Source organism: Anabrus simplex, chromosome 13 (assembly GCF_040414725.1).
Source record: "Anabrus simplex isolate iqAnaSimp1 chromosome 13, ASM4041472v1, whole genome shotgun sequence".
Classification (NCBI taxonomy): Eukaryota; Metazoa; Arthropoda; class Insecta; order Orthoptera; family Tettigoniidae; genus Anabrus; species Anabrus simplex.
The window spans coordinates 98,000,136-98,014,318 of NC_090277.1; the positions used below are offsets into that span (position 1 = coordinate 98,000,136).

Here is a 14,183-nt window from a genome sequence, read left to right on the forward strand (position 1 = left end):
AAGGATTTCGTTCTCAAGTATGCGACTATTATCGCGCCTTGCCTGAACACACTTACTTCTTCAAATATGACAGTGTGAAAGGCTGTAAAACCTCCAAGGAACGAGTAAGAGTTTTATGTTGTGCGAGTATATCTGGTGAAAAGAAAAGACTGTCAGTGATTGGAAAAAGTAAGAACCCACGTTGCTTTAAAGCCATCAATAAGTTTCCGGTGGACTATCGTTCCAACTCTAATGCATGGATGACTGCCCTGATGTTCGAAGAATGGCTACTGAAGTGGGATAATAGGCTAGACCATAAAATACTTTTGCTGGTTTGTGAGCTCAAGAACATCAAGATGGTTTCCTTACCGGCGAATACGACTTCATTAATTCAACCATGCGATCAAGGAATCATTTCCACCATGAAAGCGTATTATCGCCATGAAATGCGCACAAGAATCTTAGAAAACATAGAAGACTCGCATAAAACTAGTGCCAATACCCTTGCCAAAACAACCAGCCTTCTCGTTGCCCTGCATCTTCTAGCCATGTCATGGGAAAATGTATAGACAAGAAAAGTGTTCCACCGATCAATACTTATTTATTGTGAATGGATTATTATGACCGTAAATGTTATGTCCTAGCTGATGATGGCCATGAAAGGCCGAAACCATTACTAGTGTAATAATCCATTCACAATAAATAAGTATTGATCGGTGGAACACTTTCTTGTCTATACATTGAATCCAATCAATACGGAAAATGAAACTTATAAATAATAAAATGGGATAATGTCTCAGCACGTACAATAAGGAACTGTTTCCGGTATGAGGAATTTTTAGGAGAGTTACCAGAAGTAGACGTGGATGTTGAACTTTGTCCAACAGATTTAACGGAAGATGAATTTTGGGAATGGATGAACACTGACGAGGGCATCATTACTGATGTGAAACAGACAAAGACGACTTAGATATGAGATAGCGATGCTGATGATGACGATGTTGCCGAAACTTCCCGATCACCAATGAATGCTGAAATGAGACAGGCGCTAGATATTAATGGACTTTTGAGAGACAACAAGAAGCAAACAATGATTAGAGACTATTTTACATAGCTGGAAACAGTTAATGGTATTGCAGTGCATGTAGGTTATGAATCAGTGTTGCATTGTAATAAATACAGGTTATGAATAAATACAGTAGGCTACCCATCAATTTTTATTTTTCAGCTACTGTTATCAGCTGGTTAACGTTATCAAATTATCTGAGTCCCAGGGTGATCATAATAAACGGCATCCACTGTATATCTATAAGTAGAGGCTGAGCATGACATCTAGAACCAACAGGAAAATGAGAAAACATTCATTTTCCCCAATATTAATGAACAATACCTCAACCAAGTATGTTCAAAATGTTCACCACAATGCTCAGGACATTTAACCGCTTCACTCCCTCGAAGCAAGAGCGAGGCCTTAAGGACAGCTGGCCGTGTCTGCTGTATAGCATACTCCAGCTCTCTACTATTTTGCTCGCATTTGTTAACGTTGTTAAGACACAAACTATATAATTCAGTCAAATATATTTGTGCATGTATGTCATTTTCATTCATGCAAAGCTTCCCATCATTCTTTTAGATCTGTGGCTTTGGAAAGAACATTGGCAGAGTTCAATCTTTCCAGTTTTTATTTCCTTCGAAGTCACTACCCGATATGAGAATGAAAGCTTCATCTGCGGTATACAGTTTCTCGTGCGTTATGATATACAGTACCAAAATGTGTGTTGAAGCTACCTGTAGATAGAGCTCTGCGCGGATGGGGATATCCACAGATTCATTTACGGATATCCATCAAATTAGCATCTTGGTGGACGCAAACTGTACGGCAGTGTGGAAAATTTTGCTGATAATTTCTAAATAATAATGTTTATTGATTTTCACTCAGGTATACTCTAGAAATCTTGATAAGTGAGTCTTTCATACGTTTCATGCAGTTATTTTTGCTTGTGGTGAGGCAACACTTGACACTGGTGTGGGAGAATGGTAATAAACAAGGGCAGATCAGAAAGTAACACACAATAATTTTTTTCTACTCTGGTACTGCAGCTGAAATGTTGAAATTTCATGACGATATAGTTTGAAGTTTGCGCTACACAGGGTATTTTGTTTTCATGTGCAGCTCTAGCGAGAGAAGCCTGAACTACAGAATAAACATGGTGCGCATGTTATTGTCGTCCACGTGTGAAGAGCAGCGAAGTGTAGTTTGATATTTGTGGGCCAAAGGGCATACACCGAGTGAAATTCACAGAAACATGTGTGGCATGTATGAGGATGACTGTTTAGACTGTAGCAATGTCTCCAGGTGGTGTGCATTCTTCCAAGAGGGCCGTGTGAACCTTAGTGATTCACCATGCTCCGGGCGGCTGGTAACGGCTTTAACTCTGCAGAATGTCCGCGCCATTGAGGCAGAAATTTTGAACGACAGGCATGTGCACCTGCGAACCTTATCGTAGACGTTCAACATTTCCTATGGTGCGGTGTACAACATTGTTCGTGTCACACTGAAATTCCGTAAAATTAGTGCTTGCTGGGTGCCTAAGAACTTGACAGACAACCACAAGGGCAGCGAATGACAACAAGCATGGATCACTTAATGCGTTATGCCACAGAAGGGCATGACTTTCCGAAAAGAATTGTCGCTGGTGATGAGTTGTGTGCGAACCACTACATGCCCGAAGCCAAGCAGGCCTCTACGGAGTGGAAACATGCTGGTTCCCCAGTACGAAAAAAAATTCAAAGTGACTCAATCTGCTAGGATTGCTGAACACGGGACCACTGTGAATGCTGCAGCCTACAATAAAACTTTGGTTAAGTTGCGTCGTAACCTTCGTGACAAACGCCGCAACATTAATGCTGACGGTGTCAAAACTTCTTCATGACAATGCCCGTCCCAACATTGCTGCTCCTGTTCATGAAAAACTTGCCAAATTTGGGTGGGAGGTGCTCCAGCATCCACCATACAGTCCAAACCTGGCACCGTCAGACTTTCAGCTGTTTGGTCCCATGAAGAAATTCTTGCCCGGCCAAATACTTTGTGACAGATGCAGAAGTGGAATCAGCAGTCCACAGATGGCTATACTCCAACCAAACGGACTTGTATGAACAGGTCATATTGGAACTGTTACCACGAAGGGAGAAATGTGTTGAGAAACTTGGCGACTATGGAGGAAAGCAGGTCAAAGATGTTGGTTCATTTGTTATTTGTTTGCTTTTGGTACATATTAAACTTTTTGGGAAAAAATTATTGTGCTTTACTTTACAATCTTCCCTTGTATAAAGAGCCTTGAGTCCATAAAGCCGTAAGTCTGACCTAAGCCTACATGGCTCCTGCCCGCAATCAGTGAAAGGAAGGAACAAATGTTCCGAAAGAGAACTGCTCAATATGTCATCAATTGTCGCAAGAGGAAATGTAATATCGCATCATGGTGTACATAAACTCTTGAACTAGCTCCATTCAGCGTCAATGAGTGTGTGTCTGAGCTACACCAATGTATAACCAATGTATCCTGTAAGTGTACTGACTTTGTACGCGGTGACTATGTTGTTATATTGCAGAAAGAATTTCTATACTACTGAGCAATGTCAGGACGCAAAGGGAAAAATGATGACATTTAAACAACATCCACCCTCTACTACCTACTCACTCACCCCCAGTCAGGTGCTTTACTAACAATTGCTAGACCAGGCCAATTGAGCGAGAGGTGTCTTAGGGTTTTCACTTTACAAAGGTGAAAAATGAGAGTATCCTCCTAATTCAATACAATAAATATTCCGTCATTAGACGGAGTAAACAAATTCAAACATGTTTCGGCTCGTTTGAGCCATCTTCAGTGAAAAATGAGGGGAGTTTGAAATAATTTACATAATATAAGTTGAAAAAATGCTAAAAAACATAATGAAGGAGCAAATGAAAAAACAAACAAAAGAGAGCCTAGACGGAAACAAAATTAGCACAAATATACAACGTTTACATCAATATGCAGAGCAAAAAACAACTCACTGCGACAAAATTCAGTGAAAAGGTGTTAATTTAAAATAATAATTGAAACTAAAAACTGTGTTAACCTAAGAAAACAAAGGAATGAAAAAACAAATGATGCAGATGGAAATGAACAATAGTAGCACATGGTGAGGTTGTGGACCTCATAGTTTACAAAATATTGTTTAGTAACAATAACAAAACAGGTTTAAATCACTGTCAAAAATCATCCTTGTAGAAACCCATCACATTAAATTGGTCAGGAGGGGAGCGGGAGCAAACATTTTCGAGAAACCAAGCCTGATATAACGTGCAGGCGAAAAGCCTGCGACAAGGAAAAAAACACCAATGAAATTTAAAGCTTTAGAAACAGCAGCATTCTCAATATCTTCTCAATCTAGCGGTCCCTTTCTTGATTATTGTTTCATAATGTTGGCTGGTGTCTTGCCTTATTATAAAGGGTCGGAAGGGCCACGATATAAAATTGAGAAGCTGTGTTAGGTAGAAGACAGATGCATAGTAAACTGTAAGTGATCTAGTGGAAACCGTCAATGAAGTTTCAATAACAAGTGTCTTAGGGTGCTGAGCCTTTGTCACTCCACTACTTGTCCATGCGCTCGTCTCCTTCGTTCCCAGTAATAGATCCATTAGCGAGCAGAAAGGACCGTAGAACGCACTTTAATCGCCATGTGGTCTAAACCGTTAGATAGGGGGTGTGAATAGCTGATGGAAGGGGAAGTATATTATTCTGTTTATGCGCGTATTTGTGTCCGTGAAAAAAAGAGAAAGACAGAACTCTAGTATGAAACAGAGACTTAGTGCTATGGGAAACTCTTAAACCTACTTAAAAACCAAGCTTACTCTAGAGACAGTATGCTTTCCTTCCTCTACAGCTTTAGCAATGAGGTCCCTCATTTTCTCATTGGGCTGACGACCGTTCCTCCTGCCCATAACATCCTTGTTGAAAACAAAACCTCCACTTGGAATGCATCTCTCTCCCCATTCATCCTTCAGTTTCAGATCTTCCCACTGTTCCTCTGTGAGACCTTGCATGTTTGGAGGCAGCATCACTCCATGTTCAGCAAGTGACTCCATTTCTGAAAACAAAACACATAAATTTCCATTAGAGGTCAAGAAAAATATTTTTCAAAACATTTTAGTATTAAGAATATGGAGGTGTGCTGGTGCAGTTCTCTAGTACTGGGCGAGTTAACCGTGCGGTTAGGGGCATACAGCTGTGAGCTTGACTCCTGGTAGATAGTGGGGGTGAGGGACAGTTGCAAGGCATGTTGTTCTTTGTTTGATAGTATTTTGTTTTTACAGGAATGTTATACTGTATTTAAAAACAGTAGCGGTGATTGGGAATTAGAAATGGGGGGCAAAAAAATATACAGACAACAGAAAGTAGCCGGGTTGAGGGTTATAGCGGGCAGGTGGGGGGGTGGGGTTATACACATCAAAACTGAACAAAAAATCTACAAAATAGTAAGTTTTTGATGCTCTTTGAGCGAATTTTGTCAGAGAGGTAAAGGTTGACAGTTAACTAAGTTAAGTATGGCAATAATAGGGTTTTTTTTGAGATTTTGATTCAATACTATACAATAAAACTTTCACCAAAGAAACAATATTATACACGTGTTACAATTAAATAGAAGTACGCCGTGATTATAAAATTTAAAAAATCATTTAGTATTTGACTACACTCTAAGAAATTAACACACAATATTAAAGAGACTGCCAGACTGACGAATGCACACGGCAAGCGGGTGAATAATACCTCAGTGTCCACGACCTTGGCAAAAAAATACCCCTTCCTCATAGCATTTGCAAAGTCTCCACTACTTGCTGTGGCACTATATAAATTGGTTAGACGCGACGAACGGCATTTTGTGCGTATTTTCGATAATAATTTTCTTAATAATTTGCACAAATTGTTTTTTTAATAATTCCTACATATAATTCCTAGTTTTGTCCGGCTAAAATGGAATAAAAATGTAATGTTTTCTCTACAAAGTTGGGAGGGGGGGAACTGTCCCCGTTAGTCGCCGCTACTGTTTAAAAATGTGCAGCCAAATAAACCACCCTGTACTGACAAATACAACTAAGAAAGTCCTGACATAACAAAAGAGGAATATTATATGCAATCAAGCTCCAGAGGAATGGTAAAGCTGTGGGTGCAGACAAGATACAGGCAAAAACTCTCAAACTCATTGCTCAAGATAAGATGATGCTTGCTGTTTAAAGGGGCCTAACATCGAGGTCATGGGCCCCTGATGGTACCAAAAGAAGAAATGTAATGACAATTTAAAAGTCCAAAACTCATCCACTGATCAAAACGTGATGCTGAAGAATGAATGGGCGCATATGAGTTTAAAATAATAATTGGATCCAACTCGCAATATTGAAAGTTAAAAATAATTCCAAAATGAATCCACTGACTAGAATTCAAAAAGACGATGATGAACAATGATTATGAAAATACAATAATCAGTGGATTCGACCAGCAATGCCGCACCTTCCCAGAAACTATCTTAAAACAATAGTATTACTGACCAAGGGGCTGCATCCAAAGTACAATCCTGAATTGATGATGCTTGTTGTCTAAAGGTGTCCAAATTCCATGCCAACGGCCCCTCATAATGGCATTTGCCACTAGGAAAGTAAGAACCATGGTATTTCTCATGTAGCAGTACTAATCATGAGTAATAAATAATGGCGTATGGCCTCTGGAGAGGCCTGGTGCAGGTCTTTTTCTAGTAGACGGCCTATTAGGTGACCTGCATGTCTGTGAAGATGAGTGCCCTACCTAGGATGATTTCTAATGTTGAATACACCACACACACCCAGCCCCCGAGCCATTGGAATTAACCAATTAAGGTTAAAATCCCCAACCTGGCCGGGAATCGAACCCGGGACCCTCTGAACTGAAGGCCAGTATGCTGACCATTCAGCCAACGAGTCAGACCTAATCATGAGTAACACAGGCTTACGGTGTTCAACACATTGTGGTACTACTCACAGGTAATGTAGTACGCAGAGGTAACCCAGACCTATGGCGTTTCTCACATTACGGCGCCACTCATAGGCAATGCAAACCTATGGTGATCCTCAAATAGGTGTACTAATCACAGGGACTCATACTATCCCATGGTGTTCCTCACATAGTGAGTACTAATCACAGGCAACGCAGACTCATGGTGTTACTCATAAAACGGTACTAATCACAGGCAATGTAAGCCTATGGTGTTCCACATACAGTGGTAGTAATCACAGGTTCTGTAAAACCCATACTGATTCACCCTCTGTTGCTACTAATCATAAACCTGTTGTGTACCTAACATAGGCGTACTACTCGCAATTAAAGGCGACCCATGGTGTTCCTCACATAATGGTACTAATAACAAGTAGTCTCATTGTTCTAATTCAATCATCCCTTAGTCGTCCCCTTTCAGTCGCCTCTTACGACAGGCAGGAGATACCGTGGGTGTATTCTTTGTCTGCGTTCCCACCCACAGCGGGTTGTCTGTTTGGTCCGTGAGATCTATTTTATTTCATTCAAGTCTTCTGGCAAGCCGGTTAGGACTCCGCTATCCGCCACCTGGGACGCACCACGTAGGAGTATCACCACTTCCCCTGCTAAGACAGCGTAGTAGCTTCGTGGCATTGCTCAAGATAATGGTAGACGCCTAGATCTATTAACTGCGGTATTCCAAAAACTTATTTTCATCCCCATTAAGTGGCTTTTCTTAAAACAAAAAATACATATTCCTTTATTTTTGAAGGTGATTCCAAATACCAGATTTTACGTCTGTAACATGAATTCCATGATGGAATATCCAAAAATACTTCCTTAGTGAGCACTTACACTCTAATTTAATGTATCCCAAAAATCTTTTATTTCTTTATGTCGAGTAGTTTTGGCTCGGCGATGATAAATCATGTTTATGTTTTAATACTCCATTTGGAATTATCAACTACATTTTTTTCTTTTATCATTATTCTAACCCCCTCAACCTCCACAGGGTGCCACTTTACAAGGTTTAACATAACAATTTACGTTCTTATAAAATTACCAGTATACAATGTGTTACCAATTTTTAAACAAGGACATTCAAGAAAGTGTATAAATTTACAACTATTTGTTTTTTAAGACTTTATTAAGGCTTCATTTTAAGAATATCATAACTATTGTTAACCATTTGCTCACCATTTGAAGCACATTTCCAACATCATCCTCACTTTCATATGTAATTTTAATATAATCAGGTACCTGATTAATTACCTTTCAGATTGAGTTTAAGGCTGAAGATGCCCTTAATTAAAGGGCGAAACATGTCCCTATAATTTTATTCAAGATTTAATTTCTTAATTAAAATATCTATTTATGTATTGAATAGGTGGAATAAATAAATTTTAATATTTATTTGACTTCGATGATAAATCAGTCAGTCAGTCAGTCAGTCAGTCAGTCAGTCAGTCAGTCAGGACATGTTTTTATATATACTGTATATTATTATTAATATTCATTCATTTCTTAGTGATTAGCTCAGTGGTTTAGCTCCTGGCCTCCCATCCGGAAGGCTGATGTGTTTAAATCCTGGTCAATATTGGGTTGAGATTTGCATCTCAAGAATCACACGGGGGCAGGAAGGGCATCCAGCCTTAAACCCTAGCCAAAACCAAAACGAGCCTGGATGGCTCCACTGACCTGAGAAATAACTGCGATAAGCTGAAGACAGTACTGAAGCCCCCTGATGGCTATGATCGTTAAAGCATAAAGTCCATACAGTCTGACACCGTGGTTAGCTGGTTCGAGTCCCATCAGTCACAATTTCACCATCAGAATTTTAAACTGTATGTCAAAAGCCTGGATTTACTTCCAAACCTCTCCACAGCGTGGAACGGCGGCATATGATGCCGTTGATGACGATTCGTCCATCGAATGGGGACGTTAAGCCTTGAGCTTAAAGTTGATGCTATTCAACATGAGTAGGCTATGTGCCAGCACTCTGTTTCATCCTCTACCTTCCCACTATCATAGATCATGTCATTCGTTTCATCTCATTAACTCCTCTGATGAGGTTGACGTCTGGTTGTAAAATCTTGCTACGAAGATTCACCTCATTTCACGCCTGACCCCATAGAGAAACAGGACAAGGACTGGACGTACACACATTTTTAATTGTGAACAACACAGGAGCAGTATTTATCTTCTAACGAACAAATTAAAATAATAATACTATGCATTCACGGCACTTAATTCTACCTCTATCAAGGCATAACTTTAACTTACCACTGCAAATTCTTCTCACTTTCAACCTTCCATTGAATATGGAGAGAATTTCTTCCAGAACATCTTTGACTGGTGTATTCAAAGTCGTTTCGTAGAGAAACTGGTTTTCGTCACGCCTTTTAACCAGTAATTTCACCATGATGGGCAGCTGACACAAATCTGAATAACAGGAACAAAAAAAACATTCCTTAAAACAAGGTGTTCAAGGTTTTAGTATCAAATTTTTGTTACCACCCTTATTCTTATCAATTACTGTACAAGCATTTCTCCTTGACTTTCAGTAATACAGCAATTACCAACACTATCACTACAAATGTAATATAAACATATCTATGCCAATATCTGGAAGTTAAAGTGTAGTGATTTATAAAGATACATCACTAATCATCAATGATTTGCATTTAGGACTGTCGCCCAGGTGACAAATTCCCTATCAAGTGTTTACCCAGACTTTTCTTAAATGATTTCAAAGAATTTGGAAATTTATTGAACATTTCTCTTCATAAATTATTCCAATCCCTTACTCCTTGTCCTTATGCAAATTGTTAGGGGAGATTGTCATCATAAACTTTCATCCAGACGTCTCAAACATCTTCTAGTCATTGAAAATAATTATTTTAGTGCTTCCTTGTTCACAAATTCTGGCATTTAGTTAATGTACATATTGTAAACTATGTAAATATGTAATAAGCATAAGACCATTGCAGTGGCGGTTCGTGCATGAAGGGCCTTTTCAAAAACATTTAACGATATTTCACTCCGTAATTGATTACATAAAAAGATGGTTAAATGTAGTGAAGTTGAACTTATAGTGGTGTGCTGTTCAGTTATACAATGTTATCTTTATTATTTCGGCTGTAAACATTTTGCTTTTCTGTTTTCAAGAAAATGGCACAGGCTTGCAGACCGTGGCTGCTGTCCAGCACGCTCGATATTTTCTCTTTAGTCGTGAGGCGTTCGGACTGTGGCAGCGGAGCCCTGAGCAGGTTCCATACTTTGAAAGTGTGCGGGGTGCGGCAGGAGCCTGGTAGAATGATGTTGGCTTGTCAGGGGAAGGAAGAGCGCAGGCGGGTGTATGGTCTGCAAAGTTAGTATGGTCTATCCGGCAGAGCCCTCGGTAGGTTCCTAGAGTTTAGCAAGGGTGGGGGGTGCGGTAGAAGCCTGGAAAGATGATATCGGCTTCTCAGGGGAAGGAAGAGTGCAGGCGGGTGTAAGTGCTGAACGGCGGAGCCCTCAGCACATCGCCAATCACTTTACAATGTACCTAGGGTTTTCCCCCCACGTCTTATATTAACTGTTGTTAGAGATTAATTCCAAAACATTTTAGAAAACAATGAATTCAATTATAGTGACTATTTAAACAAATCAGTTCTATAAAGAAACTAAAATAAAGATTCAAAATGTAACCATAACGTGATGGCACTATTTGTAGTGTGATCAAACTGTTAAATTCATTGTCATGATTTGAAATTTGAGCAAGGAGTGAGAAATTCGCTAGTGCCATTGGATTATTATCTTTTTATTATTTTTATTCATCTAAAAGTATCGTGGTGCTGGTCAATGAAAACTCGACCGATTGGGGAGGGGAAAGAGATGGCGGCACAGCCCTGCCAGAGTAAAATGTCACAAACTGCCACTGGACCATTGTATTTAGTATTTTATATTAATTTAAGTTTATTATAAAGTTCCAATGTCAATAGATTTAAGACTTGACCTTAAGATTAGTATTAGGCTGAAGATTCCCAAAACTAGGGCGAAACAAGTCCCTAACTAGTGTTTATATTTCATGTAGAATTTAATCACTACAAAATATAATTGTATTGAATAGGTGGACACAGTAGTTTTATTCAAGAAAGAATTTACTTATTGTATCTTCAATACGGAACAAAATGAGATTAGTTACTTGTAATCTTTCAGTGTTGTCGCAATTAACGAGCGGATGTTATGATGACACATATTCCTTAAAAGTTTATCAAGAGGAAAGATCCCAGAACATGCGCAAGTGTTTCAATCTCCTTAACGTTTAATATATTGACCAAGGTGGAGTTAGTCCAGCATCTCGTCTCCTTAGTCCCAAGTCTTCCCAGCCCAATGTTTGCAACATTTTTGTAACACTACTCCTTTGTCATAACTCACTCAGAACAAATCGAGCTGCTTTCCTTCGGATCTTTTCCAGTTCTCGTATCAAGTACTCCTAGTGTGGAGTCCCATACACTGGAACCAGACTCTAATTGGGGTCCTTTACATCTTTACTATAAAATACCCTCATAACCATGTGAAGAGAACTGAAACCTTTCTTTACAACCTCATTAGTATGATTACCCCATGTCTTATATTAACACTTACAATGATCCCCATGAGGTAACATCATCCCCATCAATACAGCTGGCTCTACTAGCTGTTTCATAGTAACTTACAGACTGAAGCTGATTTGAAGAAAAAAACAAGCTTCAACTCACGGATTTTGAGAAAATCGAAAGGGTCAAAGCTTGCTTTCTTAAATATGCTCCAAGAGTCGGGCAAATAGCACCATCGCGGATGATTTATGAACCTGCTAAGAAGTCCTTCTATACTGAAGACCTCAGAATACAACTGTTCCTGCCATCTACAGACCAGTACACCATTCATCACGACATGTAGTGACTCGATTTGACAATCACGGCTTTCCCCAAAAGATATGTATGGGTAAATAGTACCACAGCTCCAGTGGTAGTTGTATGTAGAAGGATGCGACCGGTACTGCCTAGCAGTATGGCAATGAAATGTAAAAACATTAACAAGAATTAAACTGCACTAATACTTATTCGGGTGATCATTTCTTCTTCAATGTGCCAGGTTGGTTGACTTTAGGAAACAATAATGGATAGCAAGGAAATACATTTTGTGTGTACAGTATGCACTTATTAATAACATGTGGGAAATTACACTTCCTATTATTTTGTTATTTGTAATTGTTATTGCCAGTATTTTTTTTTTTTTTTTTCATAAATGACAATAAATAATCTCTCTTCCCAACCTGATTCCATCTTTGACAGAACTCGAGACAGGTAGTTAATGTCCCAGAGTCATCTACATTTAGTGACTGGATTTATTTTCTGCAGGAGTTTGTTATCATCGTTTAAACTAGCAATTCATGGATTCCATTCATAGGATGTGCACAGAAGCTGGCATCCATGAGCCTTGTTCAAAAAGCTTACGTAAACTCTGCAACAATCGCTGCTAACCATACCACTTCACAACCTGCCCTAAAAGAATGAAGCCCTTGAAAATCTAAATAACTTCATACACATTTGTGTGCTTTACCTTATAAATAAATTTTATATTTTATGCATAGTTTTTTTCCTTAAAGGACTGTCACATCTGCCACAATAACTGACGTGTGTCTTAATGTGAAATTGACCTTCCAGTAACATAGTGCTGTAGCAGATCATATTCTTCAGCTGTCCAATTATGGATGATTGAATCACACCATGTTCTTCCATAATCTTCATTATCCCTCGCTTCTGGTACTTATGTAACTTTTCGTTGTATTAAAACCAGAGAAAATATTCTTCAGCTGTCCAATTATGGATGATTGAATCACACTATGTTCTTCCATAATCTTCATTATCCCTCGCTTCTGGTACTTATGTAACTTTTCATTGTATTAAAACCAGAGAAAAGAAGATAGAAATGCTCAGTTAACCTTCATGTATTCACAAACATTGCAACTTATGGGAGATTCCAAACATTCACAAAATGATGCTTTTATCTTTCTTATTCTGAACAAAACAATTCAAAACTAGTCAATGCCTCATATTGACTTAGGTTATGTTTACATACAAAAATATTGGTAAACGCCAACTGAAGAATAAAAATTCACAAATTTCAACTAATTCTATGAAATATGTATTTATAAGCAAGTAAGTATCGACACTGTAGTTAACATAAACACCTGACAGCAAATCTGACGTAAGATTTGTTGGTTAGGAAAAACAAATACGAAATGTTAACATGTCTACCAAATACAGAAACACTGCTCAAGAGACAAGAGTATATACTAATGCACATTGTATAGGTGATCTTTTTTGTTTACCTAAATAAATACTCAACAGTAAATCGACATTCACCGAATAATATCCACACTCTCTTCCGACGACAGACAGAATACACGCGCTACACAGCCACGTTGTTTTCTCGTAACTATAGTAACATCGATGTATGTCGAACATTCAAAATCGAAACTTCTCGACATTCTGCATCCTCAAGGAGTTTCATGTGTATAAGAAAGATCTCCATCAAAAAATACATTGTTTTAAAAAGTTTTTTAGAGTCGTTAGTTTTTAAAATTTATTTTCTTTTATGTAGCATTTGGTCTTGCGATTGCAATACTTTTTTTTTTTTTTTTACAGCGTTATGCCCATCTGTGGAGCGCGATAGAACTTAATTTAGCTGATGTTGACTTCTTATTCTCCCAAACGCCCTCCGCCGCCTCTTCGCTTCCGGCGCGACGATCCATTGTGAGAACTATGCAGTGGTGCCAACCCCTCCGGACATTCAAGCCCAACTCTTTGAATCACCAACACTTGTCCCAGTTGTTCACGAGCCCTCATCCTGGACGACGCTTCAGCCATCAACACCCACCTTCCCAACTACCACCACCACCACAACGTCTGCTAGTATCCTTTGTTCTCTTCCTGTCACAACAGTTACCACTTGTCACCCATCACCTGTTATGTCGTCATCTCTCCCAATTTCTTCGTCCACTGCCCTTCAGCAACTCCCTGCTAGCACGCCGGACTCAACTATCGCCACTTCACCAGCCAACACCACAGCAGCCGCCGTCCATCATCGATCCAATCATCTTCACAGTCCCCTCCAGCTGTGTATAGCTGTGTA

General features: G+C 39.1%; 1 protein-coding gene across 3 annotated transcripts in view; it reads right to left on the reverse strand.

The window, feature by feature from the left end:
* LOC136884650 (cilia- and flagella-associated protein 298) overlaps nt 1-13,503 on the reverse strand; it is a 611,731-nt gene extending 598,228 nt beyond the window's left edge. For 2 of the 3 annotated variants that reach the window (XM_068229985.1, XM_068229987.1), the window contains exons 1-3: nt 13,381-13,466; nt 9,306-9,464; nt 4,874-5,109 (exon numbers count right to left, since the gene is read on the reverse strand). In XM_068229985.1, coding sequence (XP_068086086.1) covers nt 4,874-5,109; nt 9,306-9,444 — 375 coding nt within the window. In that variant the 5' untranslated portion in view covers nt 9,445-9,464; nt 13,381-13,466. Of the gene's footprint in view, nt 1-4,873; nt 5,110-9,305; nt 9,465-13,380 lie in introns of all 3 variants that reach the window. The other variant, XM_068229986.1, reaches the window with a different exon arrangement.
* Nucleotides 13,504-14,183: the final 680 nt, after the last annotated feature.